Here is a 27,928-nt window from a genome sequence, read left to right as displayed (position 1 = left end):
CTCATACAATGGAGTCGGACACGTTGGTAGAAATGAATTTATTTCAATGTCACTTAGTGACTCTACACACATAGCAGCTACAGCGGTAACCACAGTCCTATCTATCTGCACAGTACTAACTAACAGCCCCACTATCCCACCCTGTGCTGACCACTCACCCACATGGCCGGGAAACCCAGAGAGACATGGAATAAGCTCGCCTGGGGGCGGGGGGGGGGGGGGGGGGCTAGGAAAGAGCTTTTTGGGTATATATTGCATCATTCAGGTCTTTACTTGGGGGAAGGTGACTTGGGCAGAGCATTTTGGGTTTGGATTGGATCTTTATTATTAGGGTTTGTGTTCAGTGGGGGGAGGGGGTGACTTGGGTCTGGAGCTTTTTTGGGTCTGGATTACATCATTTGGGTCTTTATACTGGCGGGGGGGAGGGGTGGCTTGCGGCGGAGCTTTTTGGGTTTGGATCATATCTTTGGGAAATTATAGACAGATTGAGTGTTGACTCAGGAATGTTGACTACGAGAGCGATCGTCTTCATATATCATGTCCCGGGGAATGTCCCTCTTGGTGATTGGTTCCTCTAAGCAGACAGGTCTCCCTATGACCAGGCTGCCGGTTATTGGGATGTCGCCCCAGTATTCGGGGGGGGGGGGGGGGGGTGGGGATTATTTGGGAAGTCTTCCGGCCAGATTTCGGGAGTGGAAAGAAAATTCTTCTATAAAGCAAATTATATTTTTTTTATACAAAAGTAAAAACGGAAATCTCTTCTGATGTAGAAAAACGTGACGTGAGTCCCTTCATTTCTCGGTCAGCTCTGTGGGGGGGGGGGGGGAGACATAAAGCTGCCGTCCCTGTATACAAAAAAAATAAAATAATAATACTGAAAAGGGGATCCTCCTGGAGGGAGGTAACCCGCCTGGAGGGGGATAACCCACCCTGGAGGGAGGTAACCCGCCTGGAGGGAGGTAACCCGCCTGGAGGGAGGTAACCCACCCTGGAGGGGGATAACCCGCCTGGAGGGGGATAACCCACCCTGGAGGGGGATAACCCGCCTTGAGGGAGGTAACCCACCCTGGAGGGAGGTAACCCGCCTGGAGGGGGATAACCCGCCTGGAGGGGGATAACCCGCCTGGAGGGGGATAACCCGCCTGGAGGGGGATAACCCGCCTGGAGGGGGATAACCCGCCTGGAGGGAGGTAACCCACCTGGAGGGGGATAACCCACCTGGAGGGGGATAATCAACCCGCCTGGAGGACCCTGAACGGAAAGGTCCCTTCCTCGTCCTCACAGCTCTGGCTTAGTCCAGATGCATTGTGGGTTGGGTGCGGAGATTCCAGACACTTTACACAATGGTCAGTAATACTTCTAAAACATGGATTGGCACTTCTCAGGCAGCTCAAGCATCGTATCGGTAAGAATGTCTCTTGGGAGTAAAGTGTTGGAAAGAGAGGAGAGAGAGGCATGCAGAGAGCCTGGGACGAGGCGTCATCGGGAAGTCGGTGGTACTTTGTCCTTTGTGGATTGGTCAGGAGTGAGGGCCATAAAGGACTCCAATACTGGGACAATCGGTTCTGGAATTATGTGTTTCGGACCCCCAGAGATTGCTCCAATTCTTGTCTTCTCTGCTGGATCTGAAAGAGATGACAATAGGGTGAGTCCTTCCATGGAAAACCTACCAAAACAGCCGATAGATTCCGTGCTCAGAAGTTTGGGGTCACCGTTCAGCCCTACACTGAGCGGGGTTTTGGGGAGGAGAAGTTTTCGAGAGCCATCGATGCGCAAGATATATAACAAAACATCAGGAGATCTTAGAACCCTTCTTTTATCTATAGCGCAGTAAACATTATATGGAGACGCCATGATGAACTCTCTCTATAGGTACACAAGCTACATGGAGATGGACCTGATGAACTCCCTCTATAGGTACACAAGCTACATGGAGACGCCATGCTGAACTCCCTCTATAGGTACACAAGCTGCATGGAGACGCCATGCTGAACTCCCTCTATAGGTACACAAGCTACATGGAGATGGCCCTGATGAACTCCCTCTATAGGTACACAAGCTACATGGAGACGCCATGCTGAACTCCCTCTATAGGTACACAAGCTACATGGAGACGCCATGCTGAACTCCCTCTATAGGTACACAAGCTACATGGAGACGCCATGCTGAACTCCCTCTATAGGTACACAAGCTACATGGAGATGGACCTGATGAACTTCCTCTATAGGTACACAAGCTACATGGAGACGCCATGCTGAACTCCCTCTATAGGTACACAAGCTACATGGAGACGCCATGCTGAACTCCCTCTATAGGTACACAAGCTACATGGAGATGGACCTGATGAACTTCCTCTATAGGTACACAAGCTACATGGAGACGCCATGCTGAACTCCCTCTATAGGTACACAAGCTACATGGAGACGCCATGCTGAACTCTCTCTATAGGTACACAAGCTACATGGAGACGCCATGCTGAACTCCCTCTATAGGTACACAAGCTACATGGAGACGCCATGCTGAACTCCCTCTATAGGTACACAAGCTACATGGAGACGCCATGCTGAACTCCCTCTATAGGTACACAAGCTACATGGAGATGGACCTGATGAACTTCCTCTATAGGTACACAAGCTACATGGAGATGGCCCTGATGAACTTCCTCTATAGGTACACAAGCTACATGGAGATGGACCTGATGAACTTCCTCTATAGGTACACAAGCTACATGGAGATGGCCCTGATGAACTCCCTCTATAGGTACACAAGCTACATGGAGACGCCATGCTGAACTCCCTCTATAGGTACACAAGCTACATGGAGATGGCCCTGATGAACTCCCTCTATAGGTACACAAGCTACATGGAGATGGCCCTGATGAACTCCCTCTATTAGGTACACATTTTCTAATGGGCATTTTGATTCCTGCTATTGTAACGCGATGGATATGGACCGTGCTCAGACAGCAGTGAGGGGCCAGTATGTGCAGATGCTTTCCAGTCTCGTCGGTTTGTCTCTTGGAATAGATTTTCTCATAGTGACATTTTGGACAAAATTTTGGTTCTCCTGCACAGAGGGGGCCACCATAGGATTAGGACATCTCACCTTACAGTAGAAGTAGCGGCTGACCGCCTCCTGTGACCAGGGCTCCTGGTAGAAGTCGGCTCTCCGCTCCTGTTCTGGATTCCCCACGACATCAGTCATGATCTAAAAAGAGAATAGAGGAAGTGGGGGGTCAACATTATGATAGATGAAGCAGTCATAATGGAGGTCATGTGGACAACACTTTGTTTTCTTACTTTGAGGTCTCGGCTCTGGGACAGAAGCCAATCTTGAATATATCCTTTTGGATCTCTAGAAAAGCTTAACATGAAATCTCGCTGAATTTTCAGTTGGTTGATGGATTCAATGGTTTCATGGATCTAGAGATGAAGAAATCAGATAGGAATCAGACTAGAACCATCATGAGTCCATTGATATTTCAGCTGGTGGAACCGGATATCATCCCTGAGGACACACCAGGACCATAATGATGTCTAGGGAATGTTCCACCCTCATAATAACTTTCAGAGATGGGGAGGAGGGACACCGTTTAGCACACTGTATGGAGACAAAGGACAACACCCCTTGCCGTGCACCCTATTACACAGGCTAGGAAGAATGAATATGCAAGCAATGATTGGTTAAACCCACAAGTGGCTATGGATGGTTTTGGATAGGGAGAGGAAGAGTTAGAACCTCAGTCAACTTTTTGTTTCCTGTGTCCCCGATTTGAGAGACTTCTCTTCACTTCCTGTTTATTTGATGGGCATAAACAATACAGGAAGTATGAGTAAATCTCCCCAAAGGGGGAACTAATAGTAGAAGCAGAGTTAGGAAGCATTGGGAGGGGTTAGGAGGTGTTGGGGTTGAGAGGAATTGGGAAGTTTTGGTGTTGGAATGGTTCGAAAGTGTTGGGGTTGGGATGGTTTGGAAGGAGTTGGGATGGTTTGGAAGAAGGAGTTGGGAAGATTTGAAAGTGTTTGAGTTGGGAAGGGATGGAAAGTGTTGCGAGAAGTTGGAAAGTGTTGGGGTTGAGACGGTTTGGAAGTGGTGGAGTTGGGAAGTGTTGGGGTTGGGATGGTTTGGAAGTGTTGGGGTTGGGATGGTTTGGAAGTGTTGGGGTTGGGATGGTTTGGAAGTGTTGGGGTTGGGATGGTTTGGAAGTGTTGGGGTTGGGATGTGTTGGGGTTGGGATGGTTTGGAAGTGTTGGGGTTGGGATGGTTTGGAAGTGTTGGGGTTGGGATGGTTTGGAAGTGTTGGGATGGTTTGGAAGTGTTGGGATGGTTTGGAAGTGTTGGGAGGAGTTGGGGTTGGGACAGTTTGGAAGTTTTGGAGTTGGAAAGGGTTGGGGCTGGGGACAGTTTGGAAGTGTTGGGGTTGGGAAGTGTTGGGAGGAGTTGGGGTTGGGACAGTTTGGAAGTTTTGGAGTTGGGAAGGGTTGGTTTGAGAGGGGCTGGGAAATGGGGTTGGGAGGAGTTGAGATATGTTGGGATAGTTTGGAAGTGTTGGGGGGGGGGTGGGAAGTGTCAGGTTTGGAATGTGTCAGAGTTAGGAGATTCCGAGAAGTGTTTGAATTGGGAAATGTTGGGGTTGGGAGGGTTTGAGAAGCGTTGGGAGAAGTTAGGAGTGGTTTGGAAGCATTGGGGTTGGGATGGTTTGTAAGTGTTAAAGTTGGGAAGTCTTGGGGTTGGGAAGTCTTGGGATTGGGAGAAGTTTGGATATATTGGGGTTGGTATGGTTTGGAAGTGTTGGGGTTGGGATGGTTTGGAAGGAGTTGGGATGGTTTGGAAGAAGGAGTTGGGAAGATTTGAAAGTGTTTGAGTTGGGAAGGGATGGAAAGTGTTGCGAGAAGTTGGAAAGTGTTGGGGTTGAGACGGTTTGGAAGTGTTGGGGTTGGGATGGTTTGGAAGTGTTGGGGTTGGGATGGTTTGGAAGTGTTGGGGTTGGGATGGTTTGGAAGTGTTGGGGTTGGGATGGTTTGGAAGTGTTGGGGTTGGGATGGTTTGGAAGTGTTGGGATGGTATGGAAGTGTTGGGATGGTTTGGAAGTGTTGGGATGGTTTGGAAGTGTTGGGAGGAGTTGGGGTTGGGACAGTTTGGAAGTTTTGGAGTTGGAAAGGGTTGGTTTGAGAGGGGCTGGGAAATGGGGTTGGGAGGAGTTGAGATATATTGGTAGTTTGGAAGTGTTGGGGGGGGGGGGGGGGTTGGGAAGTGTCAGGTTTGGAATGTGTCAGAGTTAGGAGATTCCGAGAAGTGTTTGGATTGGGAAATGTTGGGGTTGGGAGGGTTTGAGAAGCGTTGGGAGAAGTTAGGAGTGGTTCGGAAGCATTGGGGTTGGGATGGTTTGTAAGTGTTAAAGTTGGGAAGTGTTGGGGTTGGGAAGTGTTGGGGTTGGGAAGTCTTGGGATTGGGAGAAGTTTGGATATATTGGGGTTGGTATGGTTTGGAAGTGTTGGGGTTGGGATGGTTTGGAAGGAGTTGGGATGGTTTGGAAGAAGGAGTTGGGAAGATTTGAAAGTGTTTGAGTTGGGAAGGGATGGAAAGTGTTGCGAGAAGTTGGAAAGTGTTGGGGTTGAGACGGTTTGGAAGTGGTGGAGTTGGGAAGTGTTGAGGTTGGGATGGTTTGGAAGTGTTGGGGTTGGGATGGTTTGGAAGTGTTGGGGTTGGGATGGTTTGGAAGTGTTGGGGTTGGGATGGTTTGGAAGTGTTGGGGTTGGGATGGTTTGGAAGTGTTGGGGTTGGGATGGTTTGGAAGTGTTGGGATGGTATGGAAGTGTTGGGATGGTTTGGAAGTGTTGGGATGGTTTGGAAGCGTTGGGATGGTTTGGAAGTGTTGGGAGGAGTTGGGGTTGGGACAGTTTGGATGTTTTGGAGTTGGAAAGGGTTGGGGCTGGGGACAGTTTGGAAGTGTTGGGAGGAGTTGGGGTTGGGACAGTTTGGAAGTTTTGGAGTTGGAAAGGGTTGGTTTGAGAGGGGCTGGGAAATGGGGTTGGGAGGAGTTGAGATATACTGGTAGTTTGGAAGTGTTGGGGGGGGGGGGGTTGGGAAGTGTCAGGTTTGGAATGTGTCAGAGTTAGGAGATTCCGAGAAGTGTTTGGATTGGAAAATGTTGGGGTTGGGAGGGTTTGAGAAGCGTTGGGAGAAGTTAGGAGTGGTTCGGAAGCATTGGGGTTGGGAAGGTTTGTAAGTGTTAAAGTTGGGAAGTCTTGGGGTGGGGAAGTCTTGGGATTGGGAGAAGTTTGGATATATTGGGGTTGGTATGGTTTGGAAGTGTTGGGGTTAGGAGATGTTGGGATTGGGTTTGTGAAGTGGTGGGAGGGGTTAGGAGTGGTTTGAAAGTGTTAGGGTTGGGAGGGTTTGGAAAATGTTAAGGTTAAGGGTTGAACCTTCTGTAAGAATCCTATTGGTTATTCCCCTATAGGTCTCAAAGCTTTTTGAACAAGGGGACAGTTTACGGTCCTTTAAACTTTAGGGGGGCAGACTGTAGCCAGTGGGAGTAGAAATTGTCCTTGTGTCAGTGGGAGTAAACAATGCGTCTTTGGTATATGGGGGTAGTAAGTTTCCCATCCTTGGTGTCAGTGGGAGGAATAGTTGCCCTCTGGTGATGTCAGTAGCAGGAATTACACCCATTGATGGTGTCAGTGGGAAGAATAGGGTCTAGTATCAGTGGGAGGCAAATTGCCCCAAGGGTCATCCAATTCTCTGTACTAGGGTCTACATCTCATCCCAGAAGCCCTACCTTGTTGTCCAGTGCTGAGATCTCCTGTTGGTTTGCAGTGGACAGCAGAAAACTGCTCATCTGGCCCTTCAGAGGATCCTCTACCTCCACATCAATGTCATAGCATGCGGTCTTCTTTTGGTCGGTGGGATCCACACTGCACAGACATCAACATATGACAGACATCTGTGAAAGTGTCCTGAGATCTACAGACATACCCCCCTAAATTTCTAAGATAACACAATGGATCTAATCCTGCAATGCCCACCATATAAAATCAAACACACAACTGGATGAACCCATTAGTGAAAAAACATCTTGGTCTTTCCTTTACATCAAATAACCAACGTATGAATGTGAAGGTTGGATGAAAGGTTTAATGTAGTAGAACATTCATTATAGAGGTCTCCACATCAAACCAAAACTAAGGACACCTGAGGAGGACAGAGAGTTTGGAAAAGCCCCTCCAAATCAGTAACAGAGAGGACTATGAAGCAAGGAACCACATGGAAACAACCAACTTTTATAGGCCAACATACAGCTTTGCACGGAGATCTCCTCCTCAACACCATATAGGACTACATGACAGTGTGGTCCCGGGACATGTAGCTGGGGGAGGGGTCACTAAAACATAACAATCAAGAACATAGCGTATTTTGGGAAACTTCCCTGTCCCCTGGCAGCATCCTACACAAAATTTGCCACATGGCATTACAGAGCTGATATAAAGAAAATGAAAAAATAAAGAAAAATAAAGGGGGGGGGGGATGCAAAGAATCAGAAAAGAGTAGGGTTGGGTGGGTCCCTTCACTCCGGGTTTCCCCTCACAAAATAGCCACGCCCCCAGGGAGCCTGGAGATAAGCAATCCAGGGGTTCCATACTTTTTCAAACCTAGTTTGCTTATCCCGTCGAATACTAGGCAGTTTTTCATTGATCATGATCCATGATCTCTTGTGTTTCACCAGGGCAATATTGATTACAGGCAATTTCCATGCACGTGCAATAGCTATTTTAGCCGCTAAAAGAATGAAGAATATGAAAGTTCGCAGATGTCCGGGGATCTCAGGGAAATCACTAAACAACCCCGTTTTGGCCCTTCTAGGTATATTTCACGGAGTAGATTAGGTGGAACATCCTAATCCAGAAACGTCGGACCTTCGGGCAAGACCACCAGGCATGGTACATATCTCTCCTTCCTGTCCACGTCCCTGAAAACATAGAGGTGAAGTACCAAGGTATAATTTTGCTAGCCTTGTAGGAACAAGGTACCAGCGAGATAGCACTTTATAATTCCCCTCTACGAATGAGGTGTTGAGTATGCCTTTGTGCACCACGGTCGACTATTTCGTCCGCACTTCCTCCTCAACTATCTCCCCAAGGTCCGCCTCCCATGCCGTTTGGTAGGAGAGTTTGTTACCCCGATTGTTGAACATGGTATATAATTCCGTAATCCCTCCCCGTGAATCTGACCCTCTCACATATATTTGTTCTCAAACAGGATCCTAGTGGTAATATCCATCTCATCTCTCATTAAGGTTGGTAGAAAGTGTATAATTTGGCATAGACGATATATCTCCGTGGGGGGGGGGGGGGGGCATTTCTAAAGTTTCCCTAAAGTAGTTGGGCTGTCTTATCCCCTTATGATCTATAAAGTGAGCAATTCTGTAAAGCCCCCTTGTTGACCCACCAGGTGAATTGGGTACTCTGTTGGCCTGGGATGAAATGAGGATTGTTTAATAGTGGAGCCACTGGCGAAGGGGGTGATTTTAAGGGATACAATTTACATGCTGTGTCCCACGAACGCAAGGAGTAGGATAAAGAAGGGCTCAACATCGCCTGACGCTCCTTTGCAGGGAGCCACATAAGAAGATCTAAGGGAATGGTGGGGCATGCCTGCGCCTCCAGGTGGACCCGGTCAGGTCTATACATTTTTTTTTCATTAAAAATTTGGTATAACTGGACCAATTGTGCCACTCTATAGTATCGCAGGAAATGCAGAACTCCCAGCCCACCTCACCATTTAGACCTATACAGGTTAGAGCGCCCCACCCGATACCCTCCCTACATTTATAGATCAGAGATCATAACTTCTGGAAGAAAACAGGAGGAGTTGGAATCGGAAGGGACCTAAAATAGTTAAGTATTCGAAGAAGAACCGCCATTTTAACGGCTGCCATTCTACCCATCCAGGAAATATCGCGGGTTTGCCAAGTTTTCAGGTCACATTCTGTGGGGTTATAAAGGAGGAGTGCAATTCACCCGATACAATGTAGCAATGTCAGAAGTCAGTTTTATCTCCAAGATATGGGAGAACCTGCGTACACCATTTAAATGAGAGGGTCTAAGACTACGTCCGGGAGATTTATATTTAGAGACTCCGATTTTAGGTGATTTACCGTCAATCCAGAAATGGTTCTGAAATCGAACAATAAGGTAAATAAACTGGGTAAGGTCGCGATAGGATCCGCTATGAATATCAGCGCCATCAGCAAATAGGCCACATTCATGCATTTTGCCGTCACTTTCAATACCGTGGGGTTGGATCTAATGGTTATTGCCAATGACTCAAAAGCTATCACAAAGAGGAGTGGCGACAGAGGACATTCCCTGCCTCGTTCCTCTCCGGATTTGCAAAAGGTCTGGTATACGACCATACCCAATAATATTAGCCAATGGATTTGAATATAAAGCACTCATTAAATTTCGGTCGACAATTCCATTTCCTCAATATTTTAAACAGCCAATAGATTTTTTAAGTATGTAAACAGTAAAAAAATAATGGGAGGACAGGCCATACTGGCCCCATAAAGAATGAGGAATGACATCTGGTTACAAAGGATGGGGGGATGGGGAAGGTATTGAATTTATTCTTCTCCTCAGTCTTCACGAGGGAATCGGGGGGCTTCAACAACCAAAACTGCAGTTTATCCTCATAACACATCGCAGGAAGCCCCTCCATGGTTATCAGAGGACAGAATTAGAAATGGACTTGGGGGTGGGGCGGAGCCAGCGCACGGCATGTGAGGAGTGCAGGGCCGGAGCTCTGTCTGCCGACCGGTAATCCTGGGCCACCAGTCCCCGATTTTCTAGCAGAACTGTCGGGGTTGTGTGCAGTGACCCCTCGGGAATCTCCAGTGATGGTAAAGTATGGACCCCCCTGGCCAAAAACGCTGGGAGAACGGCTGCCGTAATTCGCATGGGGCTCTCAAAATGGCGCGGAACACAGGAGGAGGAGGAATGGTAGCTGGTCCAGAGATCTGTGGAGGCCCCGCAGCAGGCGTCTTCTCCCCCTGGACACCAAAGGGAAGAAGTGCCGAGGAGGGGGAGATCGCTGGACAGACTGAGAGACCACAGAGCCAGAGCAGACAGGAAGGTGAAGGGGAAGGATGAGCCACCCCTGACCCAGACCATGGCTGCCAGAATAAACTGATTGATCACCTTGAGGAGCTCAGATATGGAGTTCTCCTTCATGAAACATGACATGCAGAAGTTGAGGGAGAAGGCGCAGACTACTGATCGCCGCATTGCTTATTGAGGATACTGTTAGGCTTTTGGACACAGCTGTGCAGGTGACAAAAGAGACTCTGTCTGGACACACTTTAAAGATGGCGGCTGACATGGAGGACCGCATGAGAAGGAACAATATACGGTTGGTGGGGGTTCCCTGAGGCGATGGAGGGGAGGCACCCAAAAGAATTCCTAGAGAAAAGGCATCCTATGTGACAGTTTTAAGTCGCATCTCTGTGACCTATTTGAATTAAGGTTACGGGAACAAAGTGCCTGGCAAGTTGGGGCGGAGAGGGGGGGGAGGGGATAGTCGGGGTGCTCTCCGTCTGTATCTGGTTGGGATTGTCTACATTCTGTGTGATTGCATTGGGTCCTTCCCAATGCAGTTACTTTGCTCTGAATATGTGGGGGGGGGGGGGGGGAACCTGGAGCCCCAATTCTATGGCTGGCTATATCTCGGGGGGGACCCCCCTACTTCATATCTCTGTCATGGAGGTAAATCTTAAGGTTTTGGCCTGGAATGTCAGGGGCCTCAACTCCAAATTCAAACGCTCCCTGATCTTTGTATTAAAAAGTATAAACTCCACCTGATTCTACTTCAGGAGACTCATCTCCAGGGTTCCCTCACTTAAAACGGGCTCATATTGGGGGGGCTTACCTTTCCAGCTACTCCTCCTATGTGAGGGGGTCTCCACCTTGGTTACCAAAGCTACGCCCATATCCATACATGTGGTTCGGTCTGACACTAAAGGGAGGTAAGTGGCACTGGTGGGACAGGTAATGAATAGATTTTGAACGCTTGTAAATCTGTATGTGCCGCCTCCCCTTTTCTCTAGCTCATTTGGATGACATTTTTTATATGAAAACCTGAAACCACCTTCAGTGGAAAGCTAGGATTAGGATGCAACTCTGATAACCTTCTTACAGGAGAAATGGCTACCAGAAAAACTAGTTTCCTTGACAAAAGGACCAAGGGAATGTGTCGTATTGGCTCAAAAGGCTGTTTCTGTAATTCCAACAGAACTAAATTCAAATCCCAAGGGTTCAGGGGTGCTCTAACCGGTGGATTAAGCCATGTTACCCCTTGTATAAAGCTTTGGACCAAAGAATGCGAAGCAAACGGATGTTGAAACAATACCGATAAGGCCGAGACCTGGCCTTTGATAGTACTTAAGGCCAGCTTCATCTAACCCCATTTGCAGAAAGGCAAGAATTCTATGACTTTCTAGGATGCCAACCCCTGGATTCACACCAGGAGACATATACCTTCCAGACTCTATAATATATGATTCTGGATGAGCCTGGGGTAAGAACACCATCTTCTGGGCTGTATCTATAATCAGACCAAAGTACTCTAAACTTCTTACTGGCTTTAAAGAAGATTTCTATAGGTTGAGGACCCAACTGAGGTATTCCAGGTAGTTGACTGTGGTGACCATGCTTTGGTCTAAGTGGGCTACCGACCAATCTATCAAGAGCAGGTCGTCTAGGTAAGCTATAATCCTTATACCTTGGGCCCTTAATCTGGCTAGAGGAGGGGCCAAGACCTTTGTATAAACACCCAAGGTGCAGTAGAGCTAGACCAAAGGGCAGAGCTAGAAAATGAAAATGAAGGTTTTCCACTTGGAAATGCAGATATTTCCGATGAGCGGGGAAAATAAGTACATGCAGGTATCCATCCTTGATGTCGATTGATGCCAGAAGTTCTCCTCTCTGTAGCATGGAGACTACTGATGGGATTGATTCCATAAGAAGAGAGAGAATATTCAGGAACCGATTTAGAGATCTAGAATGGGTCTGACATCTCCATTTGTTTTTGAAACCGTGAAAAGGTTTGAGTAAAACCCCAACCCCTACTCCTCCATGGGGACCACCATAGTTACATAGTCCATCTAGTTCAACCACAAAAAAAAAAAAAAAAAAAAAACACCCCTAGCGTCAAAAGTCGGTCTAACACTTGAAAGAGAGACTTCTTTCTCTCTGGATGTTTGGGAACATTTGACCTGAGGAAACGAGGAGATGGGAGTTTGTAACCTAGAGCTATTGTAGAGACCACCCTTCTGTTTCGAAATTCTTCCTGCCAGACCCCTGAGAACTGCAGAAGTCTTCCTCCCCCCCCACTCAAACGAGGGGGGGTGTTCCTTCATAAAGAGGCTTTAGCATTTCTGTCTTGTAGATTTCCTCCCCCGGGACTTCTTTTGTCCCTGGGGTTTACCTTGAGGTTTACCTCTTAAACCTGATGGTGGAGGCCGTCACGACTGCCTGGAGGTTGATGCCCCTGGCACTGGAGAAAAGGCCTGTTTAAAGGAGGGACGTTTACTCTTTTCTTAACTGGCAAAAGGTTACTTTTCCCATTTGAGATTTTTTTGGATATATTTGTCCAAATCCTCCTCAAACAGCTTTTTCACCGCAGAAAGGAAAACCAGTCAGGAGCTTTTTGCATGGCGCTTCAGCTGACCAATCTTTCAACCATAGGATTCTACGCATATGCACCAACCCAAGTGTAAGGTGAGAGGTTTCATTGCATCAATTGCAAAACACAAAGCCGCTGGCAGCCCTGCTACCTCCCGGGCTCGCTGTTCAGGAAGCACCTCGAGTGCTTGTTTCAAATGGTCTCTCAATGATTGACATACCCCAATTGCCGCCACTGCAGGTTGAGCCGCTGAACCTGCCAAGGAGAAAATGTTTTTTTTTTAACAGGAATTCCAATTTTTTATCGGTTGGATCCCTAAGCGTTTGCACATTGTCAACCGGACAAGTCAAACTTTTACTCACAGAGGATGTAGCAGCGTCAATCGCCCGTATATTCCACATCTTAGTAAATTTTTTCTCCATAGGATAAAGTGTTGACATTTTTTTTTAGGGGGGGGAAGAAACGCTTATTTTGGTGATCCCACTCAGAATATAGATGTTTTTTCCAGCAATGAATGGACAGGAAAGGCCTGAGGAGGCTTCAGTGAACCCAAAACTAGAAGTGGGCTTTTTAACCGACTCCGTTACGCGTAGCTTAAATGTGGAGCGGACCGTTCCAATAAGAGCGTGGACCAGCAACTTCTCATCTTGTGAAGCTGAAGAAGGTCCAGCTCTCTAAAAAGAGAAGCGTTACAGGCAGAACCTCGCTTCTTCAGACACGAGGCCCGGGTACTAGAGCTGCAACTAACGATTAATTTGTCTGTCGACTAATCTATCGATTATTTTTTCGAATTAGTCAACGACTATCCGATTATTTTTTTGGTTTTTATTTTTTAATGAATCTAGTGTTTTTTTTTTTGATTAGCCAATTATTTCTTTGGATAACCTTGAGAGTACTGGCAGCAGAGTATTGGCCGGCAGCAGAGTATTGGCCTGCAGCAGAGTATTGGCGGGAAGAGTATTGGCCTGCAGCAGAGTATTGGCCAGCAGCAGAGTATTGGCCTGCAGCAGAGTATTGGCCTGCAGCAGAGTATTGGCCTGCAGCAGAGTATTGGCGGGAAGAGTATTGGCCTGCAGCAGAGTATTGGCGGGCAGAGTATTGGCCTGCAGCAGAGTATTGGCAGGCAGAGTATTGGCCTGCAGCAGTGTATTGGCCTGCAGCAGAGTATTGGCGGGCATAGTATTGGCCTGCAGCAGAGTATTGGCAGGCAGAGTATTGGCCTGCAGCAGAGTATTGGCCTGCAGCAGAGTATTGGTGGGAAGAGTATTGGCCTGCAGCAGAATATTGGCGGGCATAGTATTGGCCTGCAGCAGAGTATTGGCAGGCAGAGTGTTGGCCTGCAGCAGAGTATTGGCCTGCAGCAGAGTATTGGCGGGCAGAGTATTGGCCTGCAGCAGAGTATTGGCGGGCAGAGTATTGGCCTGCAGCAGAGTATTGGCGGGCAGAGTATTGGCCTGCAGCAGAGTATTGGCGGGCAGAGTATTGGCCTGCAGCAGAGTATTGGCGGGCAGAGTATTGGCCTGCAGCAGAATATTGGCGGGCAGAGTATTGGCCTGCAGCAGAGTATTGGCGGGCAGAGTATTGGCCTGCAGCAGAATATTGGCAGGCATAGTATTGGCCTGCAGCAGAGTATTGGCGGGCAGAGTATTGGCCTGCAGCAGAGTATTGGCGGGCAGAGTATTGGCCTGCAGCAGAGTATTGGCGGGCAGAGTATTGGCCTGCAGCAGAGTATTGGCGGGCAGAGTATTGGCCTGCAGCAGAGTATTGGCGGGCAGAGTATTGGCCTGCAGCAGAGTATTGGCGGGCAGAGTATTGGCCTGCAGCAGAGTATTGGTGGGAAGAGTATTGGCCTGCAGCAGAATATTGGCGGGCAGAGTATTGGCCTGCAGCAGAGTATTGCACTGCAGTGGCTGGCAGAGTATTGGCTGGGTATGGAGGGATGGCTGCTAACATCCGACCTCTCCCCTCCACTGCAGAGATCAGTACAGAGAGGGGAGAGAGAAACCGGCATCATGTCATCTGTCGGAGCGATCACATTGTAAACGCCTGGGTGTAGAAAGATGGCCGCCGCTTCGGAGCTAGGCCGAAGACGCGGCCTCTCCTAAGGCAGAGACCGCGGAGCGCTCCGCGGCACGTGCGCTCGGATCACGGATCGGAGACGATCCGTTGGACACCCCTAGGGACGGCGGCATGGAGGGGGAGAAGAGAGGGGGACAGCGGCACGGAGGGCAGAGGTACATACTAAGCACTGCCACCACTGTGACGCATCGACGCCCTGCACGCACGTCAACGTATTTTCTTAGTCGACGCGGCGTGGCAGCTCTACCGGGTACCATCCAATTTGGCCTGAAAAGACACTTTGAATGGATCCGGTTGCATGGCTTGCCCCAGTAAAGATTCCTCCAGCGGAGCTCAGCACAGCACATCTTTACTTGAGACCAACACCTAAGACACTGGCAAAAAAATGGAGGTACTCCCAGTAAGGGGAGGGGTTATATGGGGAATTGAACTTCCTGTCTAGGGTTTTGCCAGTGTCCATCACCTGAAGGTGCCATATAACCCACATAGTTATTACTGTGGCTCTGTGTCCCGTGATGTACAATAAAGAAATAATGCATTTGGGTTGCAAAAATCTGAATGCAATCTATAGACTGCGGGGAGAACCTCTGGGGGGGATCTAGGATGGAGAAGGACCTGGGGGGAGGGGAACCTCTGGGGGGTCTAGGATGGAGAAGGGCCTGGGGGTCCTAGTAGATGATGGGCTCAGCAATGCCAAGCTGCTAATAACAAAGCAAACAGAATATTGGCATTAAAAAGGATCAACTCCAGAGATAAAAGGATAATTCTCCCCTCTACAAGACTCTGGTCCGGCTGCACCTGGAGTATACTGTCCAGTTCTGGGCTCCAGTCCTCAGGAAGGATGTACTGGAAATGGAGCCCACAATATATAAATACCCTACTGGTGACCCCACAATATATAAATACCGGACTGGTGACCCTACAATATACAAATACCGGACTGGTGACCCCACAATATATAAATACCCTACTGGTGACCCCACAATATATAAATACCGGACTGGTGACCCTACAATATACAAATACTGGACTGGTGACCCCACAATATATAAATACCCTACTGGTGACCCCACAATATATAAATACCGGACTGGTGACCCCACAATATATAAATACCGGACTGGTGACCCCACAATATAAATACCGGACTGGTGACCCCACAATATATAAATACTGGACTGGTGACCCCACAATATATAAATACCGGACTGGTGACCCCACATTATATAAATACCGGACTGGTGACCCCACAGTATATAAATACCGGACTGGTGACCCCACAGTATATAAATACCGGACTGGTGACCCCACAATAGGGAGAAAACTTTTTTCGCAGAAGGGAGTTTAACAAGACTCGTGGCCGCTCACTTAAATTAGAAGAAAAGAGGTTTAACCTTAAACTACGTAGAGGGTTCTTTACTGTAAGAGCGGCAAGGATGTGGACTTCCCTTCCACAGGCGGTGGTCTCAGCGGGGGGCATCGATAGTTTCAAGAAACGATTAGATAATCACCTGAATGACCGCAACATACAGGGATATACAATGTAATACTGACATATAATCACACACATAGATTGGACTTGATGGACTTGTGTCTTTTTTCAACCTCACCTACTATGTAACTATGGCTACGCAACAATGACGTTGTGAAACGCGTCAGCTGTTGGTCCTGCTTCTGTTGTCACATGAATGTTGACTATTCATTACAATAAAGGCTTCTATCGGAACGTGACTGTAAGTCCTCAGCTATACTCAACTTTCCTCCCACTGAAGGAAACCTAACATGGAGGAAACTCACCTGATCACATGATTGATAACTATGGGGTCCGGAGGAAGGAGCAAGTTTGTCAGTCTTTGGGGAATCTCAGAGAACTTCAGTCGTGGACAGTCAAATATCTGGAAAAAATATAAAAAGAGAGAAAAATCTGTAAAAACAAAAAACAAACCCCCCCCTCAAAAAACATTCTTCTACCATGTTAACGGTATAGAAGGTATAATCAGTGTAGGGGTGTGCAGTGTGATCGGTGTAGGGGGTGCGATCGGTGTAGGGGACACGATCGGTGTAGGGGGCGTGATCGGTGTAGGGGACGCGATCGGTGTAGGGGATGCGATCGGTGTAGGGGACGCGATCGGTGTAGGGGACGCGATCGGTGTAGGGGACGCGATCGGTGTAGGGGGCGTGATCGGTGTAGGGGACGCGATCGGTGTAGGGGGCGCGATCGGTGTAGGGGGCGCGATCGGTGTAGGGGGCGTGATCGGGGTAGGGGACGCGATCGGTGTAGGGGGTGCGATCAGTGTAGGGGACAGTGTAGGGGACGTGATCGGTGTAGGGGACGTGATCGGTGTAGGGGGCGCGATCGGTGTAGGGGGCGCGATCGGTGTAGGGGGGGGCGCGATCGGTGTAGGGGACATGATCGGGATAGGGGACGTGATCGGTGTAGGGGGCGCGATCGGTGTAGGGGACGTGATCGGTGTAGGGGGTGCGATCGGTGTAGGGGACGTGATCGGTGTAGGGGGCGCGATCGGTGTAGGGGGCGCGATCGGTGTAGGGGGCGTGATCGGGGTAGGGGACGTGATCGGTGTAGGGGGCGCGATCGGTGTAGGGGGTGCGATCAGTGTAGGGGACAGTGTAGGGGACGTGATCGGTGTAGGGGACGTGATCGGTGTAGGGGGCGCGATCGGTGTAGGGGGCGCGATCGGTGTAGGGGGGGGCGCGATCGGTGTAGGGGACATGATCGGGATAGGGGACGTGATCGGTGTAGGGGGCGCGATCGGTGTAGGGGACGTGATCGGTGTAGGGGGTGCGATCGGTGTAGGGGACGTGATCGGTGTAGGGGGCGCGATCGGTGTAGGGGGCGCGATCGGTGTAGGGGGGCGCGATCGGTGTAGGGGGCGCGATCGGTGTAGGGGGCGCGATCGGTGCAGGGGGTGCAGAGTATCCTCTGTGTTCCATCTTCTGCTTTATGGCACACAGTTGGCCAGTTTTATTCCATATATAAATACTGTGTCAGGCTCTGTGGTTATGATGGTTTCGGGAACCCATGAAATGCATCGGGAAGGGTTAGAATGGACTGACCTGCTGGAAATATTTGTCCCCGGTGATATATTCCTTGTCATGACAGTCCTGGAGTTTATTGGTCTTGATATATTGCCAGAGTGCCTGGATAATGATGGCTCGTGTCTGGGTGTGGATTCCCAGCAGACGGGCGAGACGAGGGTCCAGCTTAAACTGCGGTGGCTGTGAGGAGAAGGAGAACATCAAGTTAACCAGTAGATGAGGCCACTACTCTGGTCAGTAGACAGAAGACACACTGAAGGTAAAACATGGGCAAAGATAACATGCAGCCACATTCTGGACTGGGAAAAGTAGTTGAGGACACGACATGTGCACCAAATACATATTATAAAGATTCCCTGTGCTTCGTCTGGATCTTCCAATGATACATTTTCAAAGTGTGGCAAGATACTAGGAGGAAGTTTCTACATTTTTTTTTTTTTAGCACTGACATAATTACAACAGCTCCAAGGTTAAATGTGAAGAAAGCACCTTCATAAAATGTTTCCATCCACGAGTCCTCAAAGAGCTGAGGTCACTTTCATAAAATGTTTCCACCCATGATTCCTCAAAGAGCTGAGGTCACCTTCATCAAATGTTTCCATCCACGAGTCCTCAAAGAGCTGAGGTCACTTTCATAAAATGTTTCCATCCACGAGTCCTCAAAGAGCTGAGATCACTTTCATAAAATGTTTCCATCCATGAGTCCTCAAAGAGCTGAGGTCACCTTCATCAAATGTTTCCATCCACGAGTCCTCAAAGAGCTGAGGTCACTTTCATAAAATGTTTCCATCCACAAGTCCTCAAAGAGCTTAGGTCACTTTCATAAAATGTTTCCATCCACGAGTCCTCAAAGAGCTGAGGTCACTTTCATCAAATGTTTCCATCCACGAGTCCTCAAAGAGCTGAGGTCACTTTCATCAAATGTTTCCATCCACGAGTCCTCAAAGAGCTGAGGTCACCTTCATCAAATGTTTCCATCCACGAGTCCTCAAAGAGCTGAGGTCACTTTCATAAAATGTTTCCATCCACAAGTCCTCAAAGAGCTTAGGTCACTTTCATAAAATGTTTCCATCCACGAGTCCTCAAAGAGCTGAGGTCACTTTCATAAAATGTTTCCATCCACGAGTCCTCAAAGAGCTGAGGTCACTTTCATAAAATGTTTCCATCCATGAGTCCTCAAAGAGCTGAGGTCACCTTCATAAAATGTTTCCATCCACGAGTCCTAGAAGAGATGAGGTCACTTATGTCTAAGCTATTTTTTCTAGGCTTTGGAGAATCTCTACATTGGCACCCTGAAAAGTAGGATTAGGATCTTTTCTAGTTCACTACAGACCGATGAGATAATTATCTATAAAAGGGAAGATATTGAAGGGGATGTATGAAGGGCTGTATACGATAGCAAATTGTATAAATTATACCCAACATGGACTAATTGCCTGTGTCACCTATCTGGACACGGCTTCATACATACAAATCTTTAAATGGAGGTAAATGAATGAATAATTTGTATAGCGCTCAAAGTGAACAGAATCGCCTCAAGGCGCTGTGCGGAGCTTTGTTGTCCAACTTCTAGAAGAGGAAGGTCTTGAGTTTTTTCCTGAAGACCTTCCAAGCGGATGTTGGTTGGTAGAGCGTTCCATAGCCGTGGTCCTTGGACAGCGAATCTCTGTTCCCCCTTAGATTTGTACCGAGATTTGGGAACGAGGAGGAGGTTTTGGTTAGAGGATCGAAGAGTGCGGTTGGGCGTGTAGTGTTTTATATGAAGAGAAAGGCCACCTGACGTTGTGAAGGGAGATACAGAATCTAATAAGTGGTGGACCTTGAGGTTAGGTTTCTAAATACAATCAGATTTTTTACTTAACTGTAAAATCCTTTTCTTGGAGTACAGTACAAGAGACACACTTCACCATACTGCCACCTTCAGCTGATTGGACAGCCCCATATACCCCTCCCACTCCCAATCAATAGGAGTAATTTCAGTAACAGAGGGGGTATTGTCCTACACTGTACTCCAAGGGAATAAATGGATTTTAGGAGGAAAGTAAAAAATCTTCCCAATCATCTTTCAGGATAGCCCCTGAAAACATAGCTCCACCCACATTTCACAGGAAACACTAACAAAATTTTTTAGGGGGACTCCCCTCCACAGGTTGTCAGTTTTAAAGGTTTCCTCCAGCATGGCAGAAACACTGAGAAAATTTTGGGGAGCTTCGCGTTTTCAGGTGGGACCCCTGGAAGTGCAGCTTTTCTTCCCTGTTGGGTTTTGTTTTGTTGAGAACCAGATTGACATCCCACCGCATCCCAGGGGAGCATATGGGGGAGCGATGTGAGTGACTCCCTGCACCCCAAGGTCCTTATAAGTGAGAGGCGAGCAGCCTCTGAAAGAGCATAGCCAAGTTTGAGGTTTGCCCCTTGATGGTGCTCGCTGATCTAGACCTAGCTGGAGAAAGGACAGGATATGTCCCATGGAGTACCATCTATGTCGGAACTTCCTCTCTTTGCCCCAAGCTAAGTGAACCTTCCAGGTGCGATGGAAGACTTTACCAGAACTTGATTTCCTAGTTTTCAGGAGTATAGGGACAATGGAATCCCATTAGTCCCTGGGCTTCAAAAGCCAAGCCAACCAGCCGAATGGTGGATCAGTCCTTGAGACCAAAAGGCTTGGTCTGGAAGTGGCCACCGGAATCTGGCAGCAGTCCAAATATGCAGGAGTGTCATGTCCTCCTGGGCCAGCTTGGTACAACAAGGATCACTGGAATGCCCTCGGTCTCAATTCTGTAGAACACAGTGCAAGAATCTTTAAAGCAGGAAAGGTATAAATCAGGATGAACTGACCCCACAGAGTCACCAGAGCATCCATTGACAAGGCCAGAGGATCCCAGGTCATGGGAATGTACACACACGCAGTTGTTGAATCTGGGTGTCAGGAAGTCTATGTCTGGGATCCTTCACCTGTGACAGAGGTTCTGAAATATCTCCAAGTGAAGAGACACACGACTTCTGGTATCTCCCCGATATTTGATGACATGTCATTTTACCAAGCAATCAAAATAGAGTCTATTCAGGAATAGCTCAGTTTCAAAATGTTGATGGCAAGCTACAATTTCCTCAATGACAAAGTCCCCTTGACTATTGATGTCCTTAGTACTCCTTCCCAGGTGTCCATCCTAAGCCCTTTCCAGTGCATTGGGAGGATTTCCCCTGCTCCAATGCCAGACTGGAATCCAACATGCCAGGGAGGGTTCTGACAGACAGGCACATTGGAAGAGTCAGAAATATGGCTTCTTTACAGAAAAGAGCGGCCAACTTCCGACACCCTTTTGCAGAGGGTATAGCAGCTCGAAACACTATTTGCCTTGTCAGAAGGACCAAGGGAGTATGCTGTAATGGTTCAAAGGGCTGTTTTGCAATACCGACAAAAAACTAAAGTTCAAGCCCCAAGGGTGGTCTAACTGGCGGAATTAATCGCATTACCCCTTGTATAAAAACCCCAGACCAAAGAATGAAATAAGACCGATAAAGGTGAGACTTGGCCCTTAATAGCACTCAAGGCCAACTTCAACTGTACTTGTAGAAAAAACAAGAATTCTACCAGTGTTATATTTCGGAGGGTGCCAACCATTGGATTGACACCAGCAAACATAAGCCCTCCAGAGTCTATAATATATAACTCTGGAAGCCGGCTTCATTAATGAAGGTAGAAATCACTGACCTAGAGAGACGACGTCTCTTCAGAATGTGGGCTTCAATAGCCAAAACCATCAAACTAAAGCCTCATACACACGATAGGACTTTGTACAAACTTTCCCTTGGATTTTTGTACAAAGGGCGTCGGCCCTGAACTTGTATTGCATACACACAGCAGGACTTTTTCAGCCAACTTTCACCAAATCACGTGGTTTTTCTGCTCTTTACCGCCACCTTTGGTCAACTTCTGTATTGTTGTCTGATCTTTTGCATTGGTTCTGAGCATGGCCTGTTTGTACTTTGTACAAAAGTCCTATGGTTTTCTGTACACACAATCAGACTTTGCTCCATCAGACTTTTGTTGCCAGAAAGTTTGTCCGTTCGCACAGCCAACAAAAGTCTGATGAAAACCAAAAAAGTTTGTCCGATGGAGCGTACACACGGTCAGATGTTGCTCCAAAACAGCTAATTTGCATGTTTGTTGTCAAAAAGTCTGATCGTGTGTACGGGCCTTTAGAGTTTGTAAGGTAGGATGGAATATCGGCCTGTGAGAGTAGGTCTGGCCATAGTGGATGGGACCATGGATCCTCCACTTCCATCTTTACAATTTCTGTATACCAGGACCTTCTGGGCCATGCTGGGGCTACACAAATTACTGGATTTCTTTCCAGCTTGATCCTGCAAAGAAGCCGCGGCAGCAACTGAATAGGGAATAAAGCCTAACTCAGTGAAAACTGACCCCATAGGGTCTCCACGCATCTGTCTCGCATGCGAGTGGATCCCTTGTCCTTGACATAAAGTTGACCGACTACATGTTGAGCCTGGATGCCAAAAGATCTATGTCCGGAATCCCCCATCTTTGGCTATAGTCAGAAAGATTTCGGGGTGAAGGGATCACTCCCCCAGGAACAACTGCTTGCGACTCACGTAGTCCCCCTACCAATTCTCTATTCCTGGAATGAAGACTGCCGATAGGCAAGGAACATCCTTTTCTGCCCAAGCTAGAATATGGTCCACCACTCTCTGAGCTGCATGACCCTTAGTGCCCCCTTGGCAGTTGATATAGACCACAGCTGTGGCATTATCGGATTGGATCCTGACAGGACAATCCCGTAGCCTGAATGTTCAGGGCTTCAGAGCCAGGCGCACTGCCCGAATATCTAGGATGTTGATGGGCAAACCTTTTTTGGTTCTGGACCACTGTTCCTGGACAGTTGTCTTTTCCAGTACTGCTCCCCAACCTGTACCTAGTATGAAGGCTTTTTCCTTCTGCAGATTCCCAGATACCAAGCACCAATTGAGGTGCTGGAACACCTTTTGGGGACAGCCGCATTGGCAAATCTAAAGCTTGAATCGTTTTGTTCCAAGCAGACAGGATACCGTTTTGCAACAGTCTCGAATGGAACTGGGCATAGGGAACCGCTTCGAATTAAACCACTATCTTTCCTAACAACCTCATGCAAAGGCGAATGGAGTGATCTCCTTTCTACCTGACCATTCGCACCAACTCTATTATGGAATTTATCTTTGCCTGAGGCAAGAACACCCTTTTCTGAGCTGAGACCCAAGTACTCCAGCCTTTTTAGAGGTAACGAGTTGTAATGCGTACGCTTTGCTCCAAACGAGCCACTGACTGGTCTATTAGCAATGGATCACCTAGGTACAGCAAGACTGTGCCCTTAACCTGGCTAGAGGTGGGGCCTAGACTTTTGTAAACACCAAGGGTGCTGTAGCTAGGGCAAGGCTACAAACTGGAAATGCCGCGGTTCTACCTCGAACCGCAGAAACCTTTGGTGAGCGGAAAATATAGGAACATGCAGAAATGCATCCCTGATGTCGATAGATGCCAGAAGTTCACCTTCCTTTATCTATGTAGGATAGAAAACCACTTAACTGATCGACTCCATGTGAAAGGAGCGGATCTTCAGGAACTGATTTCCATTTTTTACATCGAGAATGGGTCTGACATCTCCAGTCGGTTTTGGTACCGTAAAGAGGTTTGAATAAAACCTCAAACTTTGCTCTTCTGTGGGGGTTTGTATGATCACCCCCTGAGCCATTAATCGGTCTAGTGCCCGAAACAGAGATTTTTCCCCTGGATCTTTGGGAACGTTTGACCTCAGAAAACAAGACGCTGGAAAGTCCCAAAATTCCAGTTTATACCCTAGAGTTACCATGGAGATGACCCATCTCGTCCTGAATTTCCATTTCCTTCATAATGAGGCTTTAGAATTCTGTTTTGCAGGATTCCGGCCCCAGGACTTCTTTTGTGCCTGGGGCATGACCCTGAAGTCTTCCTCTAGACTCTGACGGCGGCGGTCGTTGCCACTGCCTAGAGGGCGCTTATTCTTTCTTTTGACTGGCAAAAGAGTACTTTACCCACTGGAAATCGTTTGGATGTATTTGTCCAAATCATCCCCAAATAGCCGATCCCCATGAAAAGGAAAACCAGTCAGCAGCCTTTTACATGGTGCTTCGGCTGACAATTTTTTTTTTTTAACTACAGGATTCTACGCATGTGTACTAGCACAAGCGTAAGGCAGGACACCTGGTGAGCGTCTATGGCAAAACATAATGCTCTTGGTAGCTCGGTCAAATCCCGGGCTTGCTGTGCAGGAACTTCTTTAAGGGCCTGTCTAAACTGGTCATTTAGGGATTGACAGATGCCTATTGCAGCGACTGCAGACTGAGTAACCCCACCTGCCAAAGAAAAAGAGGATTTTAACAGGAATTCCAACCTTTTATCTGTTGGATCCTTAAGCATTTGTGCAATGTCTAAAGTTAGACTTTTATTCACACTGGAAATCGCAGCATCAACTGCAGGTACATTCCATTTCTTGGTGAACTTCTCCTACATGGGATAGAGTACCGTGAATCTCTTTGGAGTGAGAAAATTCTTATCCGGGGGATCCTATTCAGCATGAATAAGCTTTTCTAGTAATGCATGGACAGAAATGCGTCAAAAGGCTGTGAAGGTTTTAAGGAACCCAAGGAAGAAACCGAACTTTCAGCCGACTCCGTTAGGGGCAGCATGAAAGTAGAACGAACCATCTCTGTAAGAGTTTTTATCAGCAACTTCTCAGATTGAGAAGCTAAAAAAGGTTCATCTACCGTTATTTCCTCTGCAGAGGAGTCATCGGTTTGTCTTTCCTCGTGATCGAGGCAACACCTCATCCTCTACCCACTGTTCCCCTTGCAAAGGGTCTAAGGTGGGGGAGGGAGACCTAACACGCTTCCTATCCATTTGGATGGAGGATGTGATTAAAGCCGCTAATCTTCCCTCTAGGCCCTGCAGGGCGGAGGAAAAGACATCTACAGTCACGTATACAGGGGCTGAGATGTGGGCAGCAGTTGCACCACCAATTTGTTCCAATGACTCACTCTGGCTTGCCATATCTGGCATTTCAGGCGAGGATGACAGTGTTGAGGTACGACTGGGGTTCCTAGCGCTTGGGGGTGAAATCTTTGGTACCTTTCTGGTCTTTGTGTTGTCTTTTTTTTGGTACGCATATTCTTAAGCACAAAAGCAGAGGCACTATTTAGATGCACTATATATGTACTAAACGCTCCTGACTGGTTTTCCTTTTCATGGGGATCGGCTATTTGGGGATGATTTGGACGAATACATCCAAACGATTTTTCCAGTGGGAAAAGTACCCTTTTGTCAGTCAAAAGAAAGAATAAGTGCCCTTCAGTCTCTCCTCGGCTGAAGCAAGGAGAAGCAAGCCTGGCTACACTCGGAACACAGGAGCGGTGGGGCACGTAAGGGCATTCCTAACATGAAAAATTAAATTTTTCCCAGCTTGAACTTGTATAGTGGCATTTACATCACGCCAGGCTACGTTTAGCAAACCTTCAAGGACCGGGTCCCTTTTTGATCGGGGGTTGCACTCCCTTGGACCTGTAATAGCACCCCACCAGAAAAAAACTTTAGGTAATGTAGCATGACCAAAGCTCTGGGTCCCGGGGCCCAGCCCTGCAGAAAAAGGCATTGCAGGCAAAACCTTGTGCTTCGTATTACAACTCTCACTCCTGTACCTTGGAGGTTGGTCTAAAAACCACTTCAGTTTCAGGATCCCGGGGACACTGCATCAAGCAAGGTGGATGGCAAAGGCAATAGATGCACTTCTAATTGTCCTCTTCACGAAGTTACATAGTTAGTAAGGTTGAATAAAGACACCAGTCCATCCAGTTCAACCTGAGTGAGTGTCTACAATTGTCCCTATCCCTGTACATTGCGCACTCACATCGGTCCCTACCCTCAAGGAGCCCACAATCCAAGGTCCCCATTCATATACTAGAGGCCAATTTTGGACAGAAGCAAATTAATCTACCTGCATGTCTTTGGACAACAGTTGAATTTTCCTCAACGACAATTGGAATGAATGAAACAGGTCGCACATCATTTTGTCAGCCTCATATATGTTGGCTTTTGGCATGAGGCAATTGTAAGTCATATGTTACAGCTTTTGAGCACTTACACCCCACCCCCCCCCCCCCCCCCCCCCCCTAGACGTCAAAAAATTTCAGGCACCTTTGGTGTCCGTCAGAAACAAACGTAGGATTGTCTTAGGCTGTTAAGGAAAATATGACTAAAAATTTAGAACCCAAACCTGCAAGAAAAAGGAAGTGAAAGGATGAGAGGGTAAAAACATGGTTTGTGAAGGAAAAGACCTGAGCCATTTCGTTACTAATAAAACAAAGACGTTCTTTGAATGGTTTGGGATCCACAACGTGACAGAATACAAGGGATTGCATCGTTCAAAGTAGATTAATATAACACATGTTTTGCCTGTCATATTACCCATTCATCTTAGTGTATAGTTTTAATAGTATTTTAAGTTTGTGATTTCCAGTTTTCCCAATAAAAGTAATTAACATTGAAAAATCATATTTTTTGCCAACTTTTACAAAACAGATCAAAGTGTGCAACCTCTAAATATTATCCAGTCTTCTTCAAATGTAGCATATATATATATCTTTTACATCACTCAGACTCGGGCGTAAGCAAATTCTGCAAACATTTTACAGTTTATTCTGCATTAGAAAATAAAACTCTTTGGTTCCCATTGACTTCAATGGGGTTCAGATTTGGCACCCGGACTTTAGTCGCCGAACCCTGCTTGAACCAAACCCAGATACATTCGGCTTATCACTAATGTCCGTGGAGGCCAGGCCCCTTACTGAAGGGGTTAATAGCCAACCTGGCCGATTACATGCAGAACCTTTGGCACAGACTTCTTGCAAACGTTTGATGTTGGGGGTGACCGGACTGTAGTTCCATCCAGAACCTTTCATAATATGAAACCCACATTTGCTGTGTGCCAATCAGTCCAGAGCAGCTTGGCTTTCACCGGCTATCACCGAGATAAGCTCCCCGAGGACTCATGGGTGGAAGCCATGTGTGGTGATTGGTTTACATTTAGCTTTTCAGGTCTTCTCTAGGTAGTGGGTAACCCTTGGGTTAGTATGTGATGTGGGGGTCACATGGGGTGAAGTAGAGACAGGATTACCTGGTAGTCCAGCATCAGCAGTAATGTACAGCGCACACTGACATCTCCAGGGCGCTTCACCTGGAAGCCATCGGTCTCCTGAGTGCTCGGGGTTCTGTGCCACTGAAAGGAAAAGCCCATCACCAGAGAGAACCTACAGCAGACTTCAGCCCCCCTACTCAGGTGACACACGGGATACCACCCCCCCCCCCCACACAGGTGACACACGGGATACCACCCCCCCCCCCCCCACACAGGTGACACACGGGATACCACCCCCCCCCCACACAGGTGATACATGGGATACCACCCCCTCCCCAGACAGGTGACACACAGGATACCACCCCCCCCCACACAGGTGATACATGGGATACCACCCCCTCCCCAGACAGGTGACACACGGGATACCACCCCTCCACACAGGTGACACACGGGATACCACTCCTCCACACAGGTGACACACGGGATACCACTCCTCCACACAGGTGATACATGGGATACCACCCCCTCCCCAGACAGGTGACACACGGGATACCACTCCCCCACACAGGTCACACACGGGATACCACCCCCCCCCACACAGGTGATACATGGGATACCACCCCCTCCCCAGAAAGGTGACACACGGGATACCACCCCCCCACACAGGTGACACCACCCCCTCCCCAGACAGGTGACACACGGGATACCACCCCCCCATACAGGTGACACATGGGATACCACCCCCCACACAGGTGACACACGGGATACCACCCCCCCACACAGGTGACACATGGGATACCACCCCCCCCCCCAGAAAGGTGACACACGGGATACCACCCCCCCACACAGGTGACACCACCCCCCCACACAGGTGACACCACCCCCCCCCTCCCCAGACAGGTGACACACGGGATACCACCCCCCCCCATACAGGTGACACATGGGATACC

The 27,928-nt window shown here is 48.1% G+C and overlaps 1 protein-coding gene across 1 annotated transcript; it reads right to left on the bottom strand.

Annotated features, from left to right (window-relative positions):
* Window positions 1-23: 23 nt before the first annotated feature.
* Window positions 24-27,119, bottom strand: SMARCD3 (SWI/SNF related BAF chromatin remodeling complex subunit D3; the record flags this gene model as incomplete). The annotated part of the gene is given in 7 exon segments (XM_077493670.1): window positions 24-1,625; window positions 3,106-3,207; window positions 3,300-3,422; window positions 6,782-6,917; window positions 16,558-16,655; window positions 17,836-17,997; window positions 27,018-27,119. Coding segments are annotated over 7 exon segments (777 nt in total), but the record flags the coding sequence as incomplete, so codon positions are not given.
* Window positions 27,120-27,928: the final 809 nt, after the last annotated feature.

Source organism: Lithobates pipiens, unplaced genomic scaffold (genome assembly GCF_037356315.1).
Source record: "Lithobates pipiens isolate NorthernLeopardFrog02 unplaced genomic scaffold, aLitPip1_a1.2 Scaffold_19, whole genome shotgun sequence".
Lineage (NCBI taxonomy): Eukaryota > Metazoa > Chordata > Amphibia > Anura > Ranidae > Lithobates > Lithobates pipiens.
The sequence above is the reverse complement of the archived record's forward strand: the minus strand, read 5'-3'. Positions and strand labels throughout refer to the sequence as shown.